The sequence below is a fragment of the Meles meles genome, chromosome 12 (assembly GCF_922984935.1).
Source record: "Meles meles chromosome 12, mMelMel3.1 paternal haplotype, whole genome shotgun sequence".
Taxonomy (NCBI): Eukaryota; Metazoa; Chordata; class Mammalia; order Carnivora; family Mustelidae; genus Meles; species Meles meles.
Window position 1 is genome coordinate 47,875,834 of NC_060077.1, and position 27,251 is coordinate 47,903,084.

At 47.7% G+C, this 27,251-nt stretch overlaps 1 protein-coding gene across 1 annotated transcript in view; it reads left to right on the top strand.

The window, feature by feature from the left end:
- Positions 1 to 27,251, top strand: part of CABLES1 (Cdk5 and Abl enzyme substrate 1) — a 111,531-nt gene that overhangs the window by 38,287 nt on the left and 45,993 nt on the right. Inside the window, exons 2-3 of the mRNA XM_046025505.1 lie at positions 8,822 to 8,893; positions 14,086 to 14,178. Of these exons, the coding sequence (XP_045881461.1) occupies positions 8,822 to 8,893; positions 14,086 to 14,178 (165 nt within the window). The remainder of the gene's footprint in view (positions 1 to 8,821; positions 8,894 to 14,085; positions 14,179 to 27,251) is intronic.

A 27,251-nucleotide genomic window follows, 5' to 3' on the forward strand; every position in this document is an offset into this window, starting at 1 on the left:
ATCTGGCACGTTGTACAACAAGAACAACATCATTTATCTCTCAGCCATACAAAACCCCAAACCTTTCTGGACCCCGATTGATTTTTTTTTCCTCAATCATTATGCCCACTTTTGCTTTTTGCCTTTCTGCACATTTGGTCAACTTGGTCCCCTGAGCTGCAGGGCAAGGCCCTTCCCTCCAGGACAAGGCAAAGCAGGGTTTAGGATGCAGCCCTGTCACCCAGCCTGTGACCCTGGCTGGCCCCTTTATTTCCTGATGCCCTGAGGGTGTCCCAGGAGACTGGGCAAGAGCCTTTGTGGTGGCCCAGGGTGCTGCGTGACACTGCTGTCTTCTCACCTCCCCATCTAGTCCCTTTGTCAGAGGAGTTTGACCTGTTCCCACAGTGAATCTTTGTGGCTTTTACCCTGGGGAGTGACGTGACAGAAAGAGTGTTTTGCAAAGTTAGCAGGGTGCTGGTGGGCAGGGTGAACCTGGGCATCTGAGGACCGAGTGCCCGGCCGCTAACTAAATCCTGCCAACAAGTCTGTCTCTGAATAGCCCTAAATACCAAGATGACCTCACACCTTGGTTTTCCAGGATTTGGCGAGTCTGATGAGGACTTTGAAATAAAAGCAAACTCAGGCAAGCCAAATGGCTTTGTCTTCTCTGTAAACATTTAAAGTTGCTTTCTTGACCTGCATATAAAAATGTAGAAACAGATCTTATTTGAAGAAGCTGATTGGCAACTCTTGGTGCACTGATTTTAAAATTTGGTTTCTGCCTGATTCATCAGCTAGAAATTTTAAAACGTAGCCACTTTCAAAATCCATTTCCAGTCCTCCTTTTTTTTTTTTTTTAATTTTGTTAAAGACTGATTATTTATTGGAGTTGGGGGAGCATGAGCAGGGGGAGGGACAAAGGGAGAGGAAGAGAACCTCAAGCAGACTCTGCACTGAGCGTGGAGCCCGATGGAGGGGGCGTGATCTCACAACCCTGAGATCATGACCAGAGCCAAGGTCAAGGGTCAGATGCTTCACTGACTGAGACACCCGGGTAACCCGCTCCTTTTCTTAAAGATAATCCTCTGCTTTCCTTCTTTTGCAAGAAGATTTCCATGATACACTGGGGATTTGAATTGTTTCCGTCCATATTCCAGGTGTGGAGCTGGCTTTAGATGCATGAGCTGCCCTCGAAGGTTTTCCTTGCACAGGCAAGCCAGCCATGTGTCCTTTGCTCAGAGGCAGGGCAAGGGCTGACTGGTGTTGTAGGGTGTTGGCTGATGGCCCCAGCCTGGGGGCCTGGCCCAGTCAGAATGCCCCTGCAGTGATGGATTCCATGGCTTTCTGCCGGGCTTTCCTCTGCAGTCGGACAGGCGGTTCCCAGGTGGGCAGTAAGGGCCAGCTTCAGGTCCATCGCCACCTTTGCTGCTGGACAAAGCTTGAGATCCATGGAAAGCAGAATTAAGCCTGGATCCGAATCACATATCTTCCTGCTGAAGCTCAGGCCAATTTTGCTTTTAGACCGTGTGTGCTGCTTCTATTAAGAGGTGACAGCTGACTTTTTCTTCATCTGTGAACACATATGTATTGGTACAAAAACAGTTTGCTTTTTCACTGAGCCTGGTCTCATTTGACTTCTGCTAAAGGAGCATCTGGAATCTTGGCTTTAGCTTTTACCAAATCACGAACAAAGTCATCATAACTTACTTGTTGAATATGTCGAGTAAGGTTATGATGCTGTGATGTCAACAGCTCAAAGCCGTGTTGGAGAAATGAAGGGAGGAACAGCGTGGATTAGAGGTGCACTGGGCTTTCAGAGAGCCTGGTATTTGAAAACCAGCGTTTTCACAAAAGGTGTATCAATGACAGTGTAATTCTCGGACATAGGGAGGTTCTTCTCTTTAGGGTTCTTTTAAGCGGTAGGCCCCCTTGTAAATGAGTTTACCAATTACAGACTTCTGCTCTGCCTTCTAGGAATACCTCTTGTGCATGAGCTGAACACTATTTTTAGAACAAGAGGCTAGGTCTGTGATGTGGAGATGCAAGAGACCGGGCAGGGAGGCGGGGGGAGGATCTTAGAACATTTTACCAAGAGATTGTCTGTCTGCTAAAGAGGCCAGCCCTGCCAGGTTCTAGGCTAGTGGCCTCCCTGTGTTGTCTTGCTAGGTCCTGTTTGGGCCCCTTGGGAGCTTTGAATACCAAGTCAGAAAGGGAGACTTAAGAGAGGAAGCTCCCTTCGTCTCTTGGTTGAGGTGGGGCTTCTTCGTGTCCAGCCCTGACTCTTGGCCTACAGCTCTGTAGCACCAGCTTTATCTGGGGGAGGGCGTCTACACCCTGATCGTCCTCAGAGGTCTCTGAGACCTCAGAAGGGTCTTGGACCGCGCCCCCACACCTACAGGTCATTTCTGTTTCTACTTCATACACGTTTCCTGCTTTGAATTTTTTAGAGTGAGATGTATTACTTTCATAGTCACAAAAGCAGTTCAGATTCCACTTGGAAAAATGAATGTGTAATAAGCTCAAACAGAAGAACATCCCCCCCTTTTTTTAAAGAGATTTTATTTGAGAGAGAATGAGAGACAGCATGAGCACAAGTCTGGGGGAAGGGCAGAGGCAAAGGGAGAAGCGGGTTCCCCGCTGAGCAGGGAGCCCACCTCGAGGTTAGATCCCAGGACCCTGAGATCACGACCTGAGGCGAAGGCAGACACTTAACGGCTGAATCACCCAGGCACCCTCCTTAGAAGAAACCCGTTTTAAGCATCATGTTTTATACCCGAGACTACTCAGCTGTCCCTTCCCGCCCTTCTGATAGATGAGTGTCTTCTGCCTCCCTCGACTTCCTGTTGTAGTGCGACACTGGGAAGCTTTCTGAGGATGATGTTGGGGCGTCTGTTGACCAAACTGGGAACTCTACACTGAGTAGAGCGAGCCCGCTGATCATTGTGGGAAAGATCGGGTGCTTTCTGGGAAAAGTCCATGAGAACCCACCTGCCTAATGATGGAGTTCATCGTTTTATTCAGCCAGCATTAATTGAGTACCTACTGTTTGCTGAAACACGTTCTTTCCCTAGGCCAGGCAAGTAAGGAAGGAATGACACCTCGCTTGAGTCAGCCCACTGTCTAGTGCGGTTCAATTTTGTCTGGGGGTTAGAGATGGTCAGTGGGTGAAAGACATAGGTAAAAAGCAAGTAAATTACAAGTGTGTGCGTGTCTTATGACTAAATTAGTTATAGGTTATTTTTGTGGTGGTTGTGCTTTTGTGGGGGGGGGGGGGGATCATAATAACTGAGCAGATTGAAGCCATGACCTCAGCTCACCCATCACTTGTGTGACTGAGGTATCCATGAGGCCCTCGCTTCCTTCACGAAACCTGTGAAGGCCTAACTGTGCCCTCCAGTGGCCCATCTCATAGCCAGGAAGGGGGCTCTTACATGGATGGGCAGGGCTGGAGCCACGGAGGAAATTGCCTTTGTGTGAGGATAGCGCTGGTTGGCCCAGATGGCCCACGCTCCTTCTTGCTCTCAAAGCTTGTGTTTTCCCCCCAGAGATTTTTCACAGGGCTCCAGGGGTCCCCATGGGCAGCCAAGGGAGAGAGCAGTGATCCAGACTTACTTCTTATTTGACACTTAGGCGAAGGCCAGGGGCCACCTTCCTCATCACTTGCTGGTCCTGTCAGAGTCCCATGCTGTTCCCTGCGGTGCCCATTGTCTGCTATTTGCTTTTGAGCCAACCTGCTGCTTCATGTCCCCCCCTTAAGGGGATTGCCCTTGACCAGGTGATCCAGCTGGCCCCCAGGATGACCCTGATCAGCAGGGACAGCAGCAAGCTCAGAGTTCAGCTCTGGTGAGGCTCTTCTGGCTGTTACCTCGCTGCCCCCATCAGCTCTCTCTCTCAGAGGCACTCTGCTTACAATGCTAAGAAGAGACAGCCCCTTTCCAGAATGCCTGATGAAGATGTCCCGGGTACAGCTCCCACCTTGCCCCTCACTCTCCTCAGGTCCCCAGAATTGCTGCCGACTGGGTTGACAACAGCGGTGGCCAGGAGGCCTTCTGGGGTGGCCGGCAGCTCCTCTACCTCCGTCAGTTTGTATGGATAACTGCTCATGGTTACTGCGCTGACACTTCTGTCCTAAAAGACACTTTCCAAATACTGGCCCTGGGTCCTGCCTCACCTGGCCCCCTGTTAACCCCAGTCACGTGTTTTTCCATGTGACTTTTTTCCCCTCCCTTCTCCCAGTGACCTTTCCTTAAGTTTTGAGTGTCAGTGGATTCATTATAAGCAGCCCTGAGTGTCAGGAGCACACAGTGAGTCACTCTGCAGTGAACCATCGGCCCTAATGAGAAGTGAATTAATTTGGTCCAGGTGGGGGTGTGTCCAGATAAGCAGTCTCGTCATGATTAGCTCTTCCTTGTCTAGACAGCGTCAGCATTTGAAAGATAATGTTCTCAAATAAGTCTGGGGGCTTTAGGGAAACTGTGTGCACAGTTGAGTATGAGCCACATTGGCCTCAAAAGTATTCAAGGACTGTGTGGAAAGGCCCAAATCGTAACCCTCAGACCAGGCAGGGAAACCTGATGACTCCATGGGAGGACCGGGACTCCATGGGAGGACCGGTCACTGCCTCTTCCCATTTGTTGATGTCGAAATGGAATGCTCAGGCTCTTACTTAATGTCTGCTTGCTTACTAAGAAGGCTATGCATTGTCAGTCATTTACGTGCGGAGACCTCTGCTTGTTAGCTGTGCCCAGTGATGAGGACTTTGTGTCGTAATGGACTCAGCTTATGAGGCCTATTGAAGGGTGGAAAGTGTCTGGTAAAGGTTGGCCCCCTGCCCTGAGCCTTCTCTTCCATTTCGGGCTTTCTGAGGATAGAAAGCAAGGGCAGAGGTTATTACATGCCTTGGAAGGATCTAACAGGTGTCAGGAGGCAGAGAGGAGCACCCCTGGATTAATACCACAGGGCATGCCCTTGTGGCCGTGAACACAGGCTTATTTTATGTGGGAAGGGCGGGCATCATATATTTGTTTCCACGGTGCCTTTTGACTATAATGTTTGCAAGCTCTGTATGTCTATCTCAGAGAATACATGCAGTTGGCCCTAGACAACATGGGGGTTAGGAACACTGCCCCCAACCCCTGTGTGCAGTGGAAAATCTGCGTGTAGTTTTTTTGTTTGTTTTTTTTTTTAACTCTCCCACAACTATTAGTAGCCTACTTTTGACCAGAAGGAAGCCTTACCAATGACAAATAGTTGATGAACACATATTTTGTTAGGTTTTAGGTATTATATACTGTATTCTTACAATAAAGGAATCTGAAGAAAAGAAAATGTTAAAACCATAAGGAAGGGAAAATATACTTGTAGTCCTGTTCTGTATTTATCAAAAATGTTCACATCTAAATGGACCTGCACAGCCAGTCCCATGGTGTTCGAAGGTCAAATGGATATTGCTTGGGTTCCATTCATGAAGAAGAGACACACAGTCACCAAATTTAAAGGAACCAGTGGGTATTTGGGGTTTGGGTTTTCTTCCCTTTAAGGGTACCAGACCTTAAATTCGTGTGTGTGTGTGTGTGTGTGTGTGTGTGTGTGTGTGTGTGTGTGTGTCTATACCTGTTCAGCTCATCAGCTCATGAAGAGACTATCAGATGTACTGGCTTTTATTTTATTTTATTTTATTTTAGAGATTTTTATTTATTTTTGTGACAGAGAGAGCGAGAGAGACAAAGAGATAGCACAAGCAGGCAGAGCAGCAGGCAGAAGGAGAAGCAGGCTCCTGGCTGGGACTCGATCCTAGCACCCTGGGATCATGACCTGAGCTGAAGGCAGACATTCAACTGACTGAGCCACCCAAGTGTCCCAGGTGTACTGGCTTTCAGAAAACAAATCGGGGGCACCTGGCTGGCTCAGTCAGTAGAGCATGCGACTCTTGATCTCAGGGTTGTGAGTTCAAGCCCCACCTTGGGCATACAGACTACTTTTGTCTTTTTTTAAGACTTAAGTAATTAGTTAATTAATAGAACACAGATGAGTAGGGGGATGAGTAGAGGGAGAGGCAGAAGCAGACTCTGAGCTGAAATCTCAGCCGGATGTAAGGCATAATCCCATAACCCCCAGATCATGACCTGAGCCAAAATCAAGGGTTGGACACCCAATCCACTGAGCCACCCAGCTGCCCCATAAGATTTTATTGTTAAGTAATCTCTGTACCCAGCATGGGGCTTGAACTCACAACCCCGAGATCAAGAATTGAGTGCTCTACTGACTGAGCCAGCCAGGCGCTCCTCAAATTTGGCTCTTTTCCAAATAAGCACCTTTTTTTTCCCCCTGGTGTAGGAAGATCTGGATACAGCTTTTTGATAAGGAAATTGTCAGATTATGTGCTTTTGTGAATGGACCCTGGCCTGAATGTTGGATGAGAGCCTGTGGGGTCCCAGACTACATGTCGGGGCCTTGTATGTTCACCATGGGATTCACCTGGCATTTGCAGCTGGAATGCCAACCACACTGTTCTTAGAGGGGCTGGGAGGCAGCACCAGATGCTAGAGGAGGCCTGAGGCCAGGGCATCAGCAAAGGTGGCACTCAGTTCTTCTTGGAGGGTATAGATGTCAAAAGAACATGTGCCTCAGATGGGCTCAGGCACAAGGCATTTTGGGGTGACCTTACCACTGGCTGGGGTTGGGGGAGGGGCCCAAGCTAGGGCAGCCAAGCTGATCCCAGTCCTTCGAGCCAGGATATGTGGGTGGGGGTGTGGTGTCAGGTCAGGGTGCAGCTTCAGTGCAGGGAGTATTATCAAAAATCCAGTAGCTACCGGTCATTTTTTGCTCTGTGCCAGAGAATCTTGTCTCTCTGTTTCTTATTTTCCTTTTCCTGTTTCATAGATGAGGAAATTGAGGCTCAAAGATTAAGGAGTTTTCTAGGACTCTAAAGCCTCTGAACCCCAGGACTGAAATCTGAATTTGTTTGACTCTGCATGCATGGCGCTTGTGGAATTGCACCTGCCTCTGGATGGGGACTGTGGGGGCTCTGGTCCCAAGAGCTCTGATGGGTGGGAGTGAGACTGACTGGGCATTTGTCCTGTCCCAGCCTGGGACTCTGTACATAGAAGGGCTGTGCTTCAGCTGCTGGCCTGGTCAGTTCAAAGCTGCAAGGGGCTGTCACAGGGATCCTGGTGTAGCCGAGTCCCTGGAGTTACAGGGCTGCTCAGGACAGTCCTACTTACTAATGAATTGGCCACCTATAAAATCAGTTCCCACCCACTTGGGCCCTCATGCACCCCTCTCAGGTAAGACCAGTGTCTCCCCACAGCCATTGCCTCAGGTCTGGCTGACTACTAGAAATCTGGGAATATTATGGAAATAGAAATTCAGTGGAAGTTAAGTGCAGAGTGACACTGCGGATCTTGCAAAAGGTCCGGTGTGTCATGAAGATACTGAAGGTAATGTTCTAGAACTCTTGGTATTCCCACATTAGTAAATGAAGGTCTGAGAGAATACCAGTTTACCACTGAAGAACAAAGAAGAAGGGGTGTGATGACTCTTTTGGAAAGGAATTGATATAAAAAGATTAGGAAAGGCACTTAGAAAATTGATGAAGCCCTTGAATCATTTGCAAAAATGACCTGATGGTCTTATTAAGAGTAAGACATAAAAGATTCCAGGGTAATGATCAGAAAAAGTACACACAGAAGAAGGGACATGCATTTCATTTTGTTGTTGTTCTTTAGGACAGATTAGAACATGGTTATAAATGCATGTTTTTAACCTAATTTTTTCAAATGTAATATAAAATAGGCTTATCCTTCTCATTATAGTCCCCTTTTATCAAGATAAAAGCCCAATCAGATTTTTTTCCATCTACATCCTCAGCAAACCATTTACTATGAAATAATGGTCTTTGTTCAAATGGACTGATTGTAAAGTTACTAGCTTCTGCATACCACCCTGATCCCTTTAACAGATATTCTCAGTTAACTAGAACCTGTTCGTTCTTTCATCTGGCAAAAGGAATTAGATTAAGGAGGTTTTGGCTGGTGGTTTGCAATTCTTTAGCATCCCTAAAGAGTCCATGTTTTGCCTAATCATGCCCAGGTGTCTAATCTTACAGTCCCGGAGAAACTTTCCCAAAGGAGTAATGTCTTCCATGTTGCTAGTTGCTTTTGAAATCATGGCCATCCAGAGACCATAATTTTTTTTATTGCATCCTAATGATTTTGAGATTTTATTTAATACGGTTTTAAGGGCGCCTGGGTGGCTCAGTGGTTTAAGCCGCTGCCTTTGGCTCAGGTCATGATCTCAGGGTCCTGGGATCGAGTCCCACATTGGGCTCTCTGCTCAGCAGGGAGCCTGCTTCCCTCTCACTCTCTCTGCCTGCCTCTCTGCCTACTTATGATCTCTCTCTGTCAAATAAACAAAAAAATTAATACGGTTTTAAAATGTAATATTTATCAGTTAACTTGGTTCAGACCATGGGGTACTTGAATACTTAACAGTATTATCTAATGTTTTATAAAAACTGCACAGTTTCCAAATAAAGTAAGAGGGACCTTGTCTTTTTTGATAAAACTGCAGCATAAAAACATCCGTCACTTCCTGATCAACATCAAGTGGCCCTATTAACCAGGGGGAATGCTCAACATTCAGCAGGGTGAGATGGGCCTGGCATTCAGGGTGCAGGCTGGGAACATGACAGCCTCTTAAAGACAGCTTTTGTCTAGTCTTCTTCTTCTTTTTTTTTTTTTTAATAAACTTTAGTTTTTAGAACAGCTTTAGGTTACAGAAATGCCTGGTTCATTTTACAATCCGGTTTTAACGTGTCAGTTTTCTTCCCTCTTTCCTGCAGACGTCGCCTCATCTCCCAGAGATCATCCTTGGAGACCCTGGAAGATATTGAGGAGAATGCCCCTCTGCGGCGGTAAGTTTTTACTATTGCATTTATGTGTATGTAAATGGCCTGCAGTACAATATGACAGCCAGAGTTTGATTTTTTTTTTTTAAGACTTTCATCAGCAGAATTAATCTTTTTAAATGGTGGTCTGATCCCCAGACTCATAGTTTGGAAACACCAAGTCTGAGGACCACTAGAGCAGTATTAAATCTCAATTATGTATTGGGAAAGCCCAGTTTGCGTGGTGGATTGGGATGCTGTTTACTTTGCAATGGGAAAGCTGCTGCTTGAAGACGAGCCCATCATTGTCCCAGCTTTCTTAGGTGCAGTGACACAGTGATCACGATCCTGGATTTCATTAGCAGGTGCCCACCACATGACTCCATCACCAGTTGCTGGGGAAACTCAATGGGGATAGCTGTGAGGGCTTTCTTGGGCTGAAAGTGATTTCTCCATTGGGATTGGAAAGGTGCTCGCGAGGCGTTTGGGTGACAGCAGTTGCTGAACTGTGCTGTGCCTCCGGCAGCTTTCCTTGCTCTCGTCCTGCACCTCGCCGCCCACCCTCATCTGTGCCTTAGTCTCCCCTGGCCCTTCTTGAGTATAGGAGACTGTATTCACACAGCATAGCTCCTTCAGTCCTCACGGCGACTCAGCGGGGTTGGTCAGGGGGTGCTCTACCGCAGAAGGAACTGAGCCAGGATGGGACACGGATGCTTCACGGGGCATGCGCTTGGATTGCGCCGAGGGAGGCCCATGGAAGAACGTATGCTCCCATTGGCTAGACCAGCTTCCGGTATCCACGTCTGCACACCTTTTGCTTTGGTTCCTGTCCAGAGCTCGGGAGTGTGGGCTCCTTGTTTGAGCTGGAGAGAGCGCCACTGTGGACTGAGGCTTCTCACCCTAGAGCCTGCGGATCTGATCGAAAGTATTGGGTGATAGTGGAGTCCAGCTGCTGATGTCGCAAAGACAAAAGTCAGGGCCAGACAGTCCGATTTCCACTTTCAAAGTCTTTCTGAAAACGTATGTAATTTCTGGGACCATTTTAGGGTGAATGACGTGTGGCTCTGTGATTAATGTGGCTTGGGTGTGAGGGTTCTTCTATCCCTTACTATTAAATGTTGGGAGAAGGTTGTTTCCTTAGGTAGTCCTGTAAAAAGCTGCACAAAAAGTCCTCTTAGGGAGCTGGCTCTGGTCCAGAGTAATCCTGGAAAGTGGAGGAAAAATATTCTCAGGTGACTCTGAGCGGCTTTGGTATTGGAGCAGGTTAAGGTCACTCTTGCCACAAATGGGGAAATCAGTGAATAGGACTAAAAAGCTCTGGGTGTGTCCAGAGGCTGTGAGAAGCCTTAGTTAAAACAGTGTGGTAGCTGTGAGTCAGCGAAAACCAGGTAAAAATATGTTACTCTGTCCTCAGGGATTCAGGTGGTTAAAGGGGGGGTGGGGAAAAGGGCGAGGAGGAGTACCGTGCTGTGTGCCTGGTCACGTGCCACGTGTTCACCTCTGTACCTTCCTTCCAGAGTCCACCCAGGCTGATCCTCTGCCCTCCACCCTTCAGTCGTTTGTTGCTACAAATGACCACAGTAAAAAGAGCTTATCTGCCTTAGCTATAGCTTATCCAACTCTTATTTCCAGAATACTTAATTTCCAACAAATCTTGTGTAAATTACAAAATTTAAAAAACAAGTCTGAAACCAGGGGAACCTGGGCAGTTTGGGAAGGCTTTATTTCCCATAATAGATTTTTTTCCCCCAAAGTTCTAATATTTACTTAGAAAGGATGAGCACTGGGTGCTGTACAGTATTGCTGAATGACTATATTGTACATCTGAAACTAATGTAATGCTGTGTGGAACTACAATTGGAATAAAAATAACAGCTAACTTAGAAATGTACTTATTTCTCGGAAATAAAATTAGTATGGTATAAGCAGAAGGGATATTCATTTGAGAGTCTGGGGTCCTGAATTTTTGGTTTGATTCTTCTACTAACTGGTTACATGGCCTTGGACATTTTATTTAGCTTCTCTGGGGCCTCAATTTTCCCATCTGTAAAATGGGAGGGCAAATTGACTGTTCTCTGAAGTCCTTTGTAGCTCGCAGTGTTGTGAAATGAATATACCAGTAAGGATACTGAAGTGTTTTGGGAACCGTGGGGGCGGAAGGCTATTAGCCCAACTTGCTTTTAAACTCAGCACATTGAACAAATGGCTGCAAGGCATCTATTAAAAACCTTTTGCATAATTAAGTGTACGCTGTAATCAGTGCTAACAAGAAAGAGCTAATCTTTCATTAAATTAGTTTTTAATTTAATTCTATCCTAATTTAATTTTGCATGACTTAAGATGTATGTTTTTAAATGGATACTGAAATTAATTCTTTGCTTAACCTGCCACAAGCTGAGGGCTCAGTCTTCCAGTTTCCTTGGCAATTGTTGCTAATGCCACAGTTCTTTTTAAAAACATTTCTTAGGTTCCCTGGTGGTTTAGTTGAATGCTTTAAAAAAAAAATGCAAGACAACACACAACTTGCTGAAGGAGGGGCTGGATTAGTAGCATATGCCCTTATAATTAGGGGCTGATAACGTTATTTTTGAAGTCTCACTTTTCTCTTGCATATCAGTTTGCTAGTAACTTAGTGTCCTGCACCTGCCTAGAACTCCAAGAGTTAAGTATTCGTAATGAGAGGCTTTGGACGTCACACCTGCCTGGTGGTGACCTGGTACTCTTAATAATGCCCAGGAGATTGCTACGAGGTGTCCAGAAAAACCTCAGTTTGATGGTGGCAGATGTGCCAGCCATCTCCACCTGCCCCTGTTTTCCAGCCTGTCTGGGTTGATGGATACTGGCTACTGCACCGTTTAGTGATTACTGGTGCTGCCTCCTTCCCCTTTGAGTGCCAACAACCACCTGTGGCCTTTTTGCCAACTTCCAGTTCTAGCAGGAGGCAGAGGAATTTTGTGCTGAAGGGTACCAGCTTCTGGCTGCTGAGGGCAGGAGTACCTATCCTTTACCCTCACGGTCCGGCCCTTGGCCCACTGTCCTCAGTGTGGCTGGCTCAGGAAGCTCTGCTGTTTGGGGGGAAGCAGGGTAAGGATGTGAGGACACTTCTGGACACTTGGCCCTCTCCAGAAACCAGTGGAAGCATAGCCTTATGCTTTCAGAGATTGTCTTCTCTCCAGTGGCTACATGTCTCTAGAACCTTCTGCAGTGTGTAGTGTGTATGAGAGAGACATTTGGGGCCTGTAGACTCATATGGTCATTTTGGAGGTAGAACTGAGGCAGTTCAGGATCCTGGTTCTGCTTCCAGGGAGCTGCCCCAAGAAGGCAGACTGAGGCACCGTGCTATTGAACCTCAGTTAAGACTAACTCTGAGTTTGGAAACTTGGAGTGGGAAGGGGGATTGATGGGTGCCGTCTTTTCAAACCCCGAGTGGAGGAAACATCAACTAAATAAAGGTCTTTGAAAGAATCTAAAACCAAAAATTCAGGACCAGTGGTGATAGCTACAGTTTTAAGAATAAAGGAAGCAAATAGTAACAAAATATGCATGCTTTCTAGTTAATGGTATGTTAATAATCACAACACTGAGATTTGTATACAAATATTTACTTGTTGGTACAGGTGTATATGAATGTGTCACTTGACAGTTTGTGAATCTCTTGTATATAACATTGTGTGTATTCCTCACAAAAGGCCAGGAGGGATCTGAAATATTACTAGTGATGGGGTGTCAGAGTTGGTGAGTTTGGGGCTGGAGGCAGCGAGTATCTTACAGGCCCACGTGGGTGGTGTGCATGGACCATGGACCCTGCCCTGATGTGGAAAGCTACCAAGAATCTGATACCATGTCTTTGCTTTAGCCTGCACTCATTCACTTCAATATGTTGTTGTTGTTTCCAAGTTAAGTGGGGAAAAAAATCATTCTCTTCATTCTCAGGGAATGGCTTCTAGGAGGACTGGGTCTTTTATAGAGGGTGAGTGAGGGGGCTTGGGGAAACATACACCTGACGTCTAGGCCAGGGACAGCACCTAGTTTCCCTTGAGGTGGGCCCTTGGAGTTGCTGTGCAGGTCTGTGACCCTCCCTATTGCCCACACCTGTACCCCAGCATGCCCCCACGGCCCACCAGCCCTCAGCTGTACCTTCTTGTTGGGTCATCTTGTCAGTCTTACCTGAAGCCTCAGGGTTCAGAACTGACCAAACTTCGGTGGTGGCCCCAGCCCAGAGCTCAGCGTGGCTTTGGGAACCCAGGCACTGCTCCAGAACTCACTCTTTGAAGCCTAAGGTCCCAAGTACCCACGCTCCATGGCAGGAGCCAGCCCTTAGGGCCAGTGGTCAGACAGGTTTAAGTAGACCAAAAAAAAAAAAAAAAGAAAAAAGAAAGAAAAAAATGGGTAGCAGAAACCCAAACAGACATCGCAGCTCCCTTTCTGAAGACAGGACCAAACTTCAGACTCTTATTTGTTGATTTTTTTTTCTTGCCCCTTTTCTTGTTACAGTTGTATAACTTTAGAGTTTGCCAGGTAACTTTGAAAAATACACAAACAAGATCTTTGTAGCCTGTGGTGTGTTCTCTTAGTCCTGTAGTGCAAGCGGTGTCATATATTCCAGGAAGAAAGTAATTTTGAATCCAAGTCATTTTGTTCAACAAATATTCATTTAAAAATGAATCTGGAGGAGAAAAAGAAAACAGCCGCCCTTTCAAAGTAAAGCCATGATTTCTAGGCGTAGTTAAGTTAAGTTGCAACAGCCGTCCAGGTGGTTCAGGCCAGAGTCCTGCTATGGAAGAAAAATGATTTGGCCTTGCTCTTAAACTAAATTTTCCAGTGTTTTTCTTCCCCCTGTAAATTCTTTAAATTTACAGTTTTCTGTTCCCGTTACCAGTGTTGATACAGGAGGATTCTTTTTAAGATGACAAGAAAGAATAATGGCTTTGGAATCCTTGTGGGTTATGTTATTGTAACTGAGGACAATAGTTTTCATTAGCTGGCTTTCCAGAGACCCATATAAATGATTATCAGGATTATCAAGGAAGTTGTCTTTCGTTGGTTTGTTTTGTTTTGTTTTGTTTTTTTAAAGCTTCCTCGCTTCTAGCTGTATTGTCCTCATTATCCTCGGGGTGATTCAAACCATTTGTCTGGTCTTCCTTCCTGTCTTTGTGTGGAGATGTCTCAGCTGTCCTGCAGGCAACTGACCGTGTTTTTGAAATGACTTTATTTTTCAGATGTCGAACTCTCTCAGGTTCGCCCAGACCAAAGAACTTTAAGAAGATTCATTTTATCAAGAACATGCGGCAGCACGATACCAGGAATGGCAGGTACCACGCTAGTGAGAGCCGCCCCACCAGCCTCCCTGCACTAGGAGGTGGTCCAGTGACAATGGGAGGGGGGACTGTTGACCTGGCCAGAGAATCCCACGCTGTTCACACAAACAGGATCTCATAGAACTGTCCCAAACAGACTGTTTCCACCCCATTCCCAATAGAAACATCTAGAGAAGACTACAGAAAATAATGCTCCCTGATAGTGACGAAAGGCTCAGTGAGATTTTCTAATGGACTATCTAATTGCACTCAAATACATTTTTAGAGAAAACCTAACAGAAAAAGTTACTTTTTTTTTTTCCCCCTGCTTTGTTGGGTTTTCTTTTTTTTTTTCACTAGGACTATATGCTCCGGTCAGTAAATACCCCACCAGGTCTGTGCCTGAACTTGGGCTTGGTGCTGGCTCAAAGGGCTCTGTAGGAGAGCAGAATGACAAATTTGCCAGCAGGTTCTTTTTGGGTGCCGATTCGGATTCCTGGGCTACTGAGATCTGGAGCACGAGTCTCTCCAGTTCTTCCATTGCTCTTTTGGAAAGTGTTATTAAATGAAAGTGACTGTGATGGAAGTTTGTATAACCCTGATATTAAAACTCCTGGCCACAAATAGGTTGGATTCTTGTCGTGGGTAAGTCTACTCACAGCAGCCTGAGGGCAGCACGGGAACAGAGCTCCACGACCTCAGGGTCCCTGATGCTCTGTACCCTATAGGCTCCTCCCCATTGACCTGTGACCTGCCCAGTGGTTCCCTGTGAATGGGAAAGTTAGACACCCTAGAGCAGAGGTCCTGCCACAAGGACCATTTTGTTTTAGTGCCTCTGGATTTACGGAAAACCATATAGCCCCCACTAATAATCTCTGAGCCATATCAAATGAAAGTTGCTAAAAAATCTTGAGTTAGATGCAGGGACCAAGGCTCAGCGTACCTGTCTATAACTTGGTATAAAATAGCCCTGTACAACCCAAAAGATACCACCAATGATTATAGATTTTAAAGATTTGTTTTCTTGGAAGTTAATACCTATTTTTTTAAACCGATTGAAATAGGAAACATAATTTTCCAGCTTTTCAGTGGTTTCAGAATAGCAGAACTGAGTTCCCTCATCAAGTAGGGTTTGTGTAGTCGGTGTATATTCCTATTTTAAATATAGAGTTTTTAATTAAAATTACCCAGCTGTCATCTGTTAAAGAAAATACTCTGAATTTCTCTCACTCAATCTCACGGTTATTGTGCCTTATTCCCTGAACCATCCTGTTTTATTTTTCTTTTGAGGCTCTTACCGAAATGAAACCTCACTCATGCCATTTTCAGTATAATTAATCATTGTTTATTTACATTTATGTTCTTGTCATAATCTCTTTAACCATAAAATAAACGTAGATAGCCTTTCTTTCCCAAATAAATTCAAGACAGAACCAAAGGAGTGGGCCAGATGAGTAGGCTTGCCCACCTCTAGGGGTGCTGATGGTTTGGAGGGGTGCAGAGGCAGCTAAGCTCCTGGCCTGCTGCAGTAGTGAGAGAATGTAGTGAGGAAGATATTTGGGCCAATGGGCTTGCCGGCCTACAGGATAGAGCCGGCCTTCCTGGCAGACCCTTGACCCAGGAACAGCATAAACAGTACAGAAAGCATGCAGTTGCTACAGTTTTGCTGGGGAATTTTCAGAGGGCGCCAGGAAGGATTATTAGCTTATCTGAAGATCTGAGAATTGGAATTTAGGGCAGAAAAGCAAGCTAAGAGCTGTTGTGGGACCCACAGGCTATGGGCTGGGCCACAGTTGGTTGTATCTACCCAGGTGAGAGCTACTTTTCCTGTGCCAGAGGACAATAAAAGGGCTGGAGGTGCTCTCCTCTCTTCCTCTGCGTTATTGGCAAGGCTGGATTGTCCTTAGATGAAAGAAACAACCGGAGGGGATACCAGGAAGATAATATGGCTTCTGAGAGACAGAAGGAAATTGTGGTCAAGAGCTAATGAATGGAAGGATGTGTGACCCAGCCTTTTGAGAAAGGGAAGGAGAATTACCCCCACCACGGCTCGGAGGCAGCCATGAGATTGTCCCGACAGAGGGACATGTGGATGAGCTCTAGTCCAGCGGTGGTGGGGAGGAGGGATCCTGGTTGTGCTCTCGGAGGGGAGGGACAGATGCATGGGCGGGGGTCTCCGATTCTGCCACCTTGGGTGTACTGAGGCACATGTGTGGCACCACACCAGAGCGCGCATTGTTGCAGTGAGGATTGAGTTCAGGTTTGCCTGCTGGGGTTGGGAAGGATTGAGGCTTTACAGTTAAGGCCAGAGGTGTTCATTAGAGAGCTTGAAGGTCTGGACTGCAAATGGAATGGCCTGAGTAGTGGTATCTTGCCTCTTGTACTTGGGGAAGGAGACCGGGCCCTTCAGAGTCCCAAGGCCCAGTCCCACAGCGGTTCCCACTCAAGCCTGTGCCAGTTCCCAAGTGTCCTCGTGATGATCTTCGACTAGCACACACCAGACTCTCAAGACTGCAGGCCAGACCTGGGGCCCACTTGCTACTCTGGATCTGAAGACCTTAGTATGGAGGCTGCTCCGTCCCCAGGCCTGCTGACTCTGTGACAGAACCACCACCATGGAGGGGAATTGGGGCTCCAGGCTCAGCAAGGACTAGTGCAGCTGACACCAGGGGAAGGAAGCATCTGTTCTGGGATTCATTGCCAACCTGTGAGTATGAAAAACAGTTTAAAACAAGAAGGAGAAAAATCATGAAAACTGAGGACCGGATATGATAAAAGTTAACACTTGCATCAAACTCAGGTGGACATAATGATCAATGTCAGGGTAGCTGCTTAGAAACAGACATTGGGGTCTCGGCCAGCTTCATGCTCTCCCACTTCTCTCTGTGACATTAGAGGAATCTCAACAACATCTGAGGTAGAGGTGAGCACCTTCAGTAAAAGGTGTGGTTCCGATGGAGGATGGCCTCTTCTTGAAGGAAAACCTATCATCAGCTTCTTCAAAATCAGTGAATTCTGTGCAGCTGGCCTTGGGGACCTGCTGGAAGGCTTCGTGTGGGAGTAAAGTGCAGAGCACCAAGCTCAGCATGTTTCAGGGTCTTGTTGCAGACCCTTGAGCCAGGTGGGGCTGAAGGCTGCAGGCTGGACACAGGTTAGAGACCCAGTGATGGAAGCTTCGGCTCTGCTATAGGAACCAGGTGGTATCATGAGTTCTTGACCAGCCACATGTTGTGCTTCATCTCCTCGAGGTCAGGGGACATGGTGAGGGGAGCCGTCGTGCTCCGGTTCCACTATTGTTATAACACAAACACAGGTTAGTGAAGGGGAAGTTGTGTTGGACTTGATGGTTGTGAAAGGAAGTAGTGCTTGGCTGGGTTTTAGGAAGACTGGTCCCAGAATGTTCAGACTATGAAGTGGATTCTTGTGGCTACAATCCCATGGCCAAAAGGGATTATGAAATACGTGGATCATACAGTGATGATGGGTAACATTTATTAAGTGCTTACTGGGTACCAGGCTCTAAGTACTTTATATGCTCTGTTTCATTAATTCGGTGGGTATTTGTTGAGTAAGTGAGTAGAGAGATCTTCTAAGGGACTTCCAGTCTTCAGAACTATGTATCTTGAGGAATGGAAAGAATTTAGAAACACCCTTGAGAGGAACGTATTGCTGTTATTGTGTTAAGTAAAGTAGAATGATGCCGGCCAGAGATGTCCACGTCATATCCCTGGCGCCTGTGAATACGTGGTTACGTGGCAAGGGGAGTTGAGGTCGCTGATCCTGGGTTATCTAGGTTTGCCCAGGTAATCACCGGGGTTCTTGAAGGTGGAAGAAGGAGGCAGCAGAGTCGGTGTCAGAGTGATAGGATGTGAGGAAGACTCACTCGCCATTGTTGGCCTTGAAGATGGAGAAAATGGCCTTGAGCCAAGGACTGTGGCACAAGCTGTAAGAGGCTAGAAAGCAGATTCTTTCTTTGAGCCCTCAGTGGGATCTGGCTCTAACCCCTCGATGTTAGCCCCACAAGACCCATTTCAGAGTTCTGACCAGAGTTATAAGATAATGACTCTTGTTCTAAGCGAATGACTGTGGTGATTTGTTACCGCAGCCATAATAAACGAAAACACTCAACATCCCAGTTTACAAGGGAGGAAGCTGGAACACACGACTGGAAAGTGAGGGTTAGAATCCATATCCAGGCATCAGATAGCAAAGCTCGTTCTCGTAATCAAAGGGAGAGGTGGGAGGTAAAAATCTAAATATTATAAGACAGTATGTCCTGGTGGATTTTGAGAAAACTATTGAATTCTGCTTTTTAAAATTTATTCGCTAAAGGCCCCAGACTAGTAGGTAAGCTTGGAAGAATAGTTTGAGGAGCCCTAAAGTCCCGAGTGAAGTCAGAATTGAGGAAAAGAAAGAATAACTGGCATCCTTGTACGTGGCTGGTGGAAATGTAAAATGGTGCAGCCGCTATGGAAAACAGTTTGGCAGTTCCTCGAAAAGTTAAACACAGAATTATCCTATAACCCAACAATCCCACTACCAGGTGTATACCTAAAAGCATCGAAAAAAGGAGTTCAAATCATAGTTGTGTGCCAGTGTTCATAGTAGCACCGTTTACAACAGCCAGAAAGTAGAAACAAACCGAGTGTCCATCAGCAGGTGACTGCGGAGAAACAAAATTTGGGCTGTCCCTGCGAAGAAATAATACTCAGCTGTAATCAAGGACCAAAGTGCTGCTAACACGCCTGATAAAGTGGGTATGAAAACATCATGCTGACCGAAATAGGCCAGACACAGAAGGTCACAGAGTGTATGATTCCATTTATACAGAGTATCCGGAAGGGGTAAATCTAGAGAGACCACTTGCAGATCAGCAGTTGCCAGGGACTGGGTGAAGGGGGATGGATCCTCTGTGTGGGGTTATGGAAGAGTTCTGAGAGCAGTGGCGGTGAAGGCACGGCCTTGTGCATGTACTTACTAACCGCCAGTTGTACACCTACGGATGGTTGATCTATTTTCTGTTCTATATATATGTATTTTGCCGCAATCAAATAAAATGCCAGCGATAGCCGTGGGGCTTTTCAAACCACAGAAGAGGGAAGGGAGAGATGGTTAACTTCTTGGGGTTGATGGTATAAGGACAGAGCAGAAGTCAGCCGCTGGCCTCGTTTTCGCTGCTCCAACCGGCGGAACTGTGAAATGTCGGCTCTAAACCAGGCGTCGGGCTGGGCACACCACTGGCGCTCAGTAAATAGATACCACTTATTGTGCAATAAGTGAACAGAGAGGCCTTATATTTTGAAGTGAGTGCCAGCCCTCGGGGCGTAGATTCCAGGGAATGGAAAGAATTTAGAAATAACAAATGACCTTTAAAATATCACCAAGAATAAAAGAAGTTCTAAGTCAACTGCCAGGCAGATGTTGCCTAAAAAAATCAAAAGGAGACCAAGGTGGTAGCAGTGGGTGAGCCCTAACCATCACAAGCAAGCAGGCAAGCCTCGGGCGGATTGCTGGCAGAGCTGGGAGGACTGGGAAACAGATGGTCGTGTGCTTTCAGAAGGAGTGGAGGTTGATAGCCGTCAACATGACCTCACTGAGAAGGAGCCATGTTAGGTTAACTTCAATTCTGCACTGATGGAATAACTAGGTTAGTAAATTAGCGGACTGCCATAGACGTGACATTTCTCGATCTCGTCAGCATGTTAGACTGTTCCTCATTATCACTCAGTCCAGCATTCGCTGGGGGATTGTGAAGCCAGAGCCCCTGCACGCAGTGACTGCTGTCTGTCTAAAGGGGACCCCGAGGGGCCTGGCACACCATCTTCCCTGGAGCATGTTGAGTGCTCCTCAGAGCCAAGGCCAGCTAGCCTCACCATGGGCCGTACAGGAGGCCAGAGGCAGGAAGAGGAGGGGGACTGTGATGGATGACCACCTGTACCGCAGCTCCCCAGCGGCTGGAGATGCTAGACCCACCTCAGGATGGTTCAGTCAGCAGGGATAATTATCATGGAGGTCGGTGATGGTTTTCAGTACAGGGTAAAGACTCTTCAAAAGTGAAACATATCTTGGAATCTGGATGGACACGGTTTTCCAGAGAGCCTAGCAGCATGTTGTAACCACAGAGTGAGCTCATTTACCTTGTCCTTACGGAGGGAAACGTATCATTCTCGCACCCAGCCGGGGTCAGTCCCATCTGCCCTGTTGGAGTCAGCATGAGCGTCCTGTTTTAGAACACTGGATTTGTACTGGCATGGCCTCATTGCAGTGGCCTAGGATTCTCCAGGCCTCTTTCTCACAGAATTATGGATGACACAGAGTGAATGGGAACAGCCAGAGTCCGTTACATTGAACTGCCTGTATATAAACTGTCATTTCTGGGGAAAGAGACGTGGGTTCAGGCAGAAGGTGCCCGATAAAGTAGTTCCTTAACTATATGGAATGCAGAGTGATCCCTTTGGGAGTACTGGCACCTGCCCTGTGCTGGGCATTTGTAGTGATGGGATATTTCTGTAAATAAAGCAGACAAACATCCTGCTTCAAGGACTTCCAGGCCAGCTGGGGAGGTGGGGTAGGGGTGGGGGAGGCCCTACAGATGGGGAGACTTTTTTTATTTAAGTAGGCTCCACACCCACCACAGAGCCCATTGTGGGGTTTGAACTCATGATCCTGAGATCATGACCTGAGCTGAGATCAAGAGTCAGTTACTTAACAGGCTGAGCCACCCAGGCACCTCAGTGGGGAGACTTGTGAGCATAGGTCTGAAGGAGGTGAGGGAGCCTGCTCTGAGCTGTCCCAGCAGGGAAGGGCATTCAGGGTAGGTGGAACAGCAGCAGTAGAGTTACTATGGTGGAATGTGGCTGAGGGGTGTGCCTGCAGAACTGTAGGAAAGCTGGCATGGGAGGAGTAGAGAGAAGGAGAGAGGAGAAATCTTGGAGGATGGATTGTGATGATGTCTGTTTTTATCGTGAGCCCGATGAGAGCCATAGAGGGTGCCCAGTAGAGGACCAGCATGGTCTGGCTTGCACTTGAACAAGAGTACTCCGGCTAACCAAAAATCAAGGGAAAGCATTGCAGGACATTTTCGGTAACCTTATCCTTACAGAAAATTAGTGGATATGTATATTGTGTATTGTCTTTTAAAAGTGGGTTTATTTTTTAAACAAACATTTAAAAATGACTTGAAGTCTTCAAAAAACTATTACAAACATAGGAGCAAACCCTCTGTCGTGGAGGAGAGATGACCAGTGATCCCGTGCCAGAGCATCTGGAACACGTTGCCTCTGAGCATCCTGTGAGGAGGGGAGTTGGCAGGTGGGGGCTGCGGGTCACTTGGTTGTTAGAGAAAAGCTAGTCACAGTTCGCTCTAATCTGCATCTTTACCAAGAGCCCCTCTGTCTGCTGGGGAAGAGAGGTTCAGCAGAAGTGAAGACAAACCTCGGTCCTCAGGGATGAGATATGACCAGCCTTGGCAGGCCAGCAGGTGCTGGTGGAAAGCGGGTTGCTGGCGGGGTAGAACGGGGCCATCAGAGCAGACGGTGGAGCTTCTGAGCATGAAGACGGAAGACACGCAGGTGGCCTGTGACCTTTCAGGGCATTTCTGACTAGTAACCATCATGGTCCTTTTGGTGCTTCCAGTTCCGGAGTGTCGAATGTTTGTCTTTGAGAATGGTAGGAGGCAAGAGCCCTCATTGCAAGTGGGTGACACCTTTCCTCAGGCGTGCGGCTGGTGGGCATCATTCAGAGCTCCGCGGAAGTCCTCTGGTTTTCAGGCATCTGCATGGCACACAGGTGTTGGCTGCCAAGTCCGCTGGAAGCGCCTGCCCCCGGTTCCGCTTTGAGAGTCATTTCACTCTAAACAGGCAGAGAGGTGTTCTTTGCAGTGACTGATAGGCTGTCTCATCCTTTGGGAGGAATTTTCAAAGAGGTTTAAAAAAGGCTTTGAGGTGCGGGTGGACACAAAGAAGTCAACTCTGGAGTGTTGCCTCTTTAAAGTCGTGGACTCAGCAGGAAGGAAAACGTAGAAAAGATTGTAGCTCCCTTTATCTGCTTTCCAAAGTCAGATGGGGAAAGTATGATAACGGAAGTCAAGTTGTAGCCTTTCCTTTTTATACTAAAAATTTTTGGAGGGAAGGCAGGGAACGGGTAATAACTAAATTAAGACCTTGCCTGTGACTCATCAGTCCCAATCTGTCAGCCTAGTTTAGTTTGAAAAAATGAGTTGGAGGAAATGGCACATCGCAAAAAAATTAAATAAATAAAGCTGCTAGCTAATTTCTGGACCGACCTTCTCAGAAGAAAAAAAAATGTCATTGCCTTGTCTCTGCTGAAATAAATGTACCTGATTTGACAGATGTCTAGCATCTTCTGAGGCTCTGTGCAACATCTACCCCTCCCAAGCATGCTTTTCCCATAGAGGAACTTTTCCTTGTTTAAAGACCAGGACCCCCATTCCCCAGTAGCACGGGCTGGCTAGGAAGCATCTTTATTTGTATCCATCTATGTCTGCAACCAGGCGTCAGCGAAACCTCAGGCCTGGGGGGTTGTGAGTGGACAGACTGAAGAAGCCTTCAGCCATCCCCAGGCCTTACTCAGACTCCCGACCCCAAATGGCGCCCAGAATGCCCTCCGTGCTGACCCAGCGGCTTTTCTTCGCACCTTCCCTAGTGCTGTGAGCAACAGGAGAAAGGGAGCAGCTGGGCACGAGAACCATCCACTGGGGATGCTGGTGCCTCGGGGCCAACACCCTCAGGCCAGGTTTTATCACTCGTGCCTTTTTAAGAAGCATGGAGGTTATCTGGGGACTCCGCAGGAAGCTGTAGAGAGAAATGATTTTCAGTGCTTCAGGTGTACAGATGTATTCGAAGTATGCAAGCAAGCACTGGTCGCTGCTTTTCAACCAGTTTGATTTACAGGAAATAAAATGAGTCACAGAGGTAGGGCTTGGGAGTTATTTCTCTTGGTGGTTCTGCTTCAGTTCTCTGCGTGGTGAGAGGACCTGGGAGCCTGGGGGAGACCAGGTCGTGGTCCCCACCAGTGGAATACAGCAGTCAGAGGAGAAAACCGTCATGCATGTGGCTTGGGGCCAGGGGGCCAGGGCTCAGGACAGGGTGACCAGTCCTGGCCTGGGGCGTACGAGAGCAGGTAGCGGAGAGCTCCATGGCTCAAGGTGAGACTTCTGACCTCACGCTCAGCTTGTTTTCCTCCTCCTTCCCTGCTCTTGGCTGGTTTGTGTACCCCCTGCTCCCCAGATTCTTTTGCTGAGTCCCAGTACTTCACCCAGTACTTTGCCCCACCCAGTACTTCAGAATGAGTTCATTGGCTAGAGTCATTGCAGATGTAATTAGTTGAGATTGTACTGAAGCCAGCCGGCCCCTAATCTAATCTGCCGGCTGTCCTTGTTAAAAGGGGGAAGTTTGCACAGATCTGCATGCAGGGAGAATGCCACGTGGCCAAAGTCTGGTGTTACATTGACACCTGCCAAGGCACTACTGGAAGCTGGGAGGGAGGCCTGGAGCAGACCTTCCCTAGCGCCTTCATCAGAGGGAGCGTGGCCTGTGGACACCGTGAGCTTGGACTTGGGCTCCTGGACCAAGAGATGAGCAGTTCCTGTGTGTCAGCCATGTGCAGATGGTCATTTGTCATGGCAGCCAGCCCTCGAAGACCGCCTCCCTTTCTTGTTCACATGACTGCCAGGAGCTCCAATGCCTGTCCTGTCTTGGGGAGCTCTTCTGGCTGCAGCTTTGGTCCCTGTCACTGTCACCATCACCATCTTAACCACTCACGGGCTCCCTGAGCCCTGGGACTCCCTCCGTCCGAAGCTTAGGAGGCCTTTCAGGAGCGTGCCTATGGCCTTCCCAGCTCTGCTGCTCTTCTGCCGCCGAGACACCGTCCAGCTCTGCACGATTACTGACGGGCAGTGTGTGCTTAGGAAGGGGAGTTTCGGGACCTGTGGAAGAGCTCTCCGCAGAAAGCACGTGTGTTGCTTAAACACTGTGCTTCACCTTCAGGCCTATCAGTGTTCATCCATTCACATTTTTTTGATGCCAAGCCTCTTCTTTGCATCTGGGCCTGCTGACCAGACTCTTGTCTCTGGCATCAAAACCACCCGTCATTCCCACCTATTGCTGCCATGTCCTGACTGGGCTTCTTCATTTTATTTATTTATTGTTTAAGATTTCACTTACTTTTACATTTTTTTTTTAATTTTTATTTTACGTATTTTTAAAAGATTTTATTTTTAAATAATCTCTGTACTCCCAGCATGGGGCTTGAATTCATGACCCTGAGGTCAAGAGTCCTGTGTTCTTCTGACTGAGCCAGCCAAGAGCCCCAAGATTTTTTTTTTTTTAAAGTAATCTTGACATCCAACGTGGGGCTCGAACTCATCATCCCGAGATAGAGTCACATTCTCTACTGACTGAGCCAGCCAGGCGTCCTCAGATTGGACGTTTTTAAAGTGACTCAAGAATCCAAGTGCAGAATCCTATTGGATTTTTACGATGTTTTCCTGATACTTGAAAGTTGTCTTTCTAGTACCTCCCCCCTGCTTTTTTTAGTGACTTTTTTGAATACTTTCTAAGCATTTGGTGTTTTTTGTAGCATTGCTCTTGTTTTCTCTTAACATTTCACTGGTCTGTGCAGTCATTATCGAACAAGTATGAGCAGCAAGTGTAACTGGCTGCTCATACCCCTCTACCTGGGGAGGTACATAACTGTAACTGAAGCAGGTTGGGGAGGTACATAACTGGCCCCTAGTAAGTGCACAGTTCAGTGTGGCTATTCTAGAGAACAGCCTCTAAGGCTGAGCTGTGAGCGAGACAGTTGGTCAGAGTGACTCACAGAGGGACATGGAGACCCTGGTGGGTCAGGCACGTGAGGCCAGCACAGTTTTCTGGCATACTCAGCCCCTCCAGTAGGCCTTCTGCCCTTTCTCCTCTCAGCCTTGACTCATGCAGTCCGTCCTCCAGTGTATCTTCTTGTCCCTTATCCCTCAGGGCTTGACTCAGGTGTCACTTCCTCCAGGAAGCCCACCTTGCCTCCCTCAAGCCAGGTTAGCTGTCCCTTGGATAGCAACCTTTTTCCCAATCAGGCCACTCCCACCACCACAAGTTTTGTGAGGGTGGAGCTCCCATCTTTGTCATCCGTCATTAGATCCCCAGGGTCTGGCATAGAGTAAGTGCTAGGAAAGTGTTTGTGGAAGGGAGGGAGGAGAGGCAGATCACACACAGCTGTTTCTCAGGGGTCCTCCACCACTCCCTACGCTGTAGGATAAGCTCTGCCCCCGTAAGCTGGTGCTGAAGGCCTGTGCTGTGGTGGTAGTGGTGTCAGCAGTCATGGGATGGCTGTGAGGATGCGGGTGGTGTGAGCACTCAGGATTAGTAGACAAACATAGCCATTGATGATAAGACCGCGGTCTTGTATCTGTGGGCTGTTTAGCCTAGACCTTCCGGTACTTTGTACCATCTAACTCAGGCCAGCTCTGTGGCCAGTTGCCCTTACTCTGACTGCCTGAGAGCCTGCCACATCTGCTGTGGTCATGTTTCCCTTCATCCTGGGCTCTGTGTTCCCTGTTCTCAGCCATTGGAATTCTACTCCTCCACTAGGGCCCAGCCCAGATTCCAAGCACCTGCCCCTGGTCTCAGCCCTGCCTCTTGCTCAGGCTTCTGGTCTCTCTTCTCCACAGCCTTCTTCCTTCTTCCCACTCCCAGAATTGGGAGATTGTCTTCATCCCACTCCAGGATGCCAGGGACAGAGCTCCCTGTGAAGAGCGGCCTTGGAATGGCCACAGGTTGTCTGGCCTTGCCCTCCTTCCCACTATAGCACACGCAGGAGTGAGTGTTCCTAAGGAGGAAGAGCATCCCCCACCCTCACGGCTAATAAGAGTTTAAATAGAGGAAACAAGAACATCTTGATTTCGTTTTAATTTTCATTCATCTGCTATTTAATTGCCAGCCCTTCAGAAAACGAGGGAGGGGGGTGTCTTGACACTCTCCCCGCCCCCAGCTTGTAACAAAGTACTGTGGGAAGAGGAAGCCGTTGGGGAAGGGATGGGGGCTGGGAAGAGAAAGCTTTTGCCTGGCAGGCTCTGGTCCTGAGATTTCATAATACTCGTTTGTTCTCTGGCGTCAGTCTCAACAGCTTTACTTTCTGCATGCACCCGCCCCCGTTCACGAGTGCACAGCTGACCTGCCGAGCGGAAGGCGTGCGGCACTGTGCAGCCATGGGAACAAAGTGACGGACGCCGGGTGGATGCACTGTCCAGGGCTGCCCTACACATCGTTACGGAAGAGGGGGCCAAAAACCGCACAAGTGCGTGCTCTTGCAGCTCCGGAGGCCGAAAGTCAGCAGTGTCTTGTGCCTCCTGAGGGCTCTAGAAAGGGATCATCTGTCACCTAGTCCAGTTTCTGGGGGCAGCTGGCAATCCCTGGTGGCTTGGGCTCTAGGCCGTGCCAGTCCAATGCACGTCTCCATTGTCACAGGGCTTTTCCTCTGTGTGTATCTGGGTGTCTCCAAATGTCTGTCTGCATGAAATCCAGCCACTGGGCCGAGGCCCAACATGATTGCATCTGTGAAGACCGTGTTTCTGGCCACATTTGCAGGTGCCACGGGCTTCAGCATCCCTTTTTGGGGGGACACAATTCAACCCCTGACACCAGTATTTGAAAGTGTGCTTTTCCTTTCTTCCTGGTCATGTAGGGAATGGACTACAGAATTGGGAAATGCAGTGTACATGTGCACCCAGTGCAACATAGACTCCTGGGTCAGGGACACCCTTGGGCTGTGTTCGTGTTCAGCCACCATTGTTGCGAATGAGATTTTCTTTGCTCTAACTTCAGACGTTGGTAGCTTGTTTTTATGTCCTTAAGAGCGTATTTCTGCTCTCATGGAATATTCCACCTGGGAGAGATTGAACTTTCTCACAGCCAACAGAGACGCTCCAGGGCTCTGGAAATAGAACCGAAAGCCAGTTTTCAGCAATTGAGGGAACATTTGAGATCTTGCCTGGCTCTGGGCTAAGGGGTTGAGAGTGGATTTAATGATGGGTCTGTGATACTCTGTCAACCATGGGGCCCTTGAGCATCTCCAGG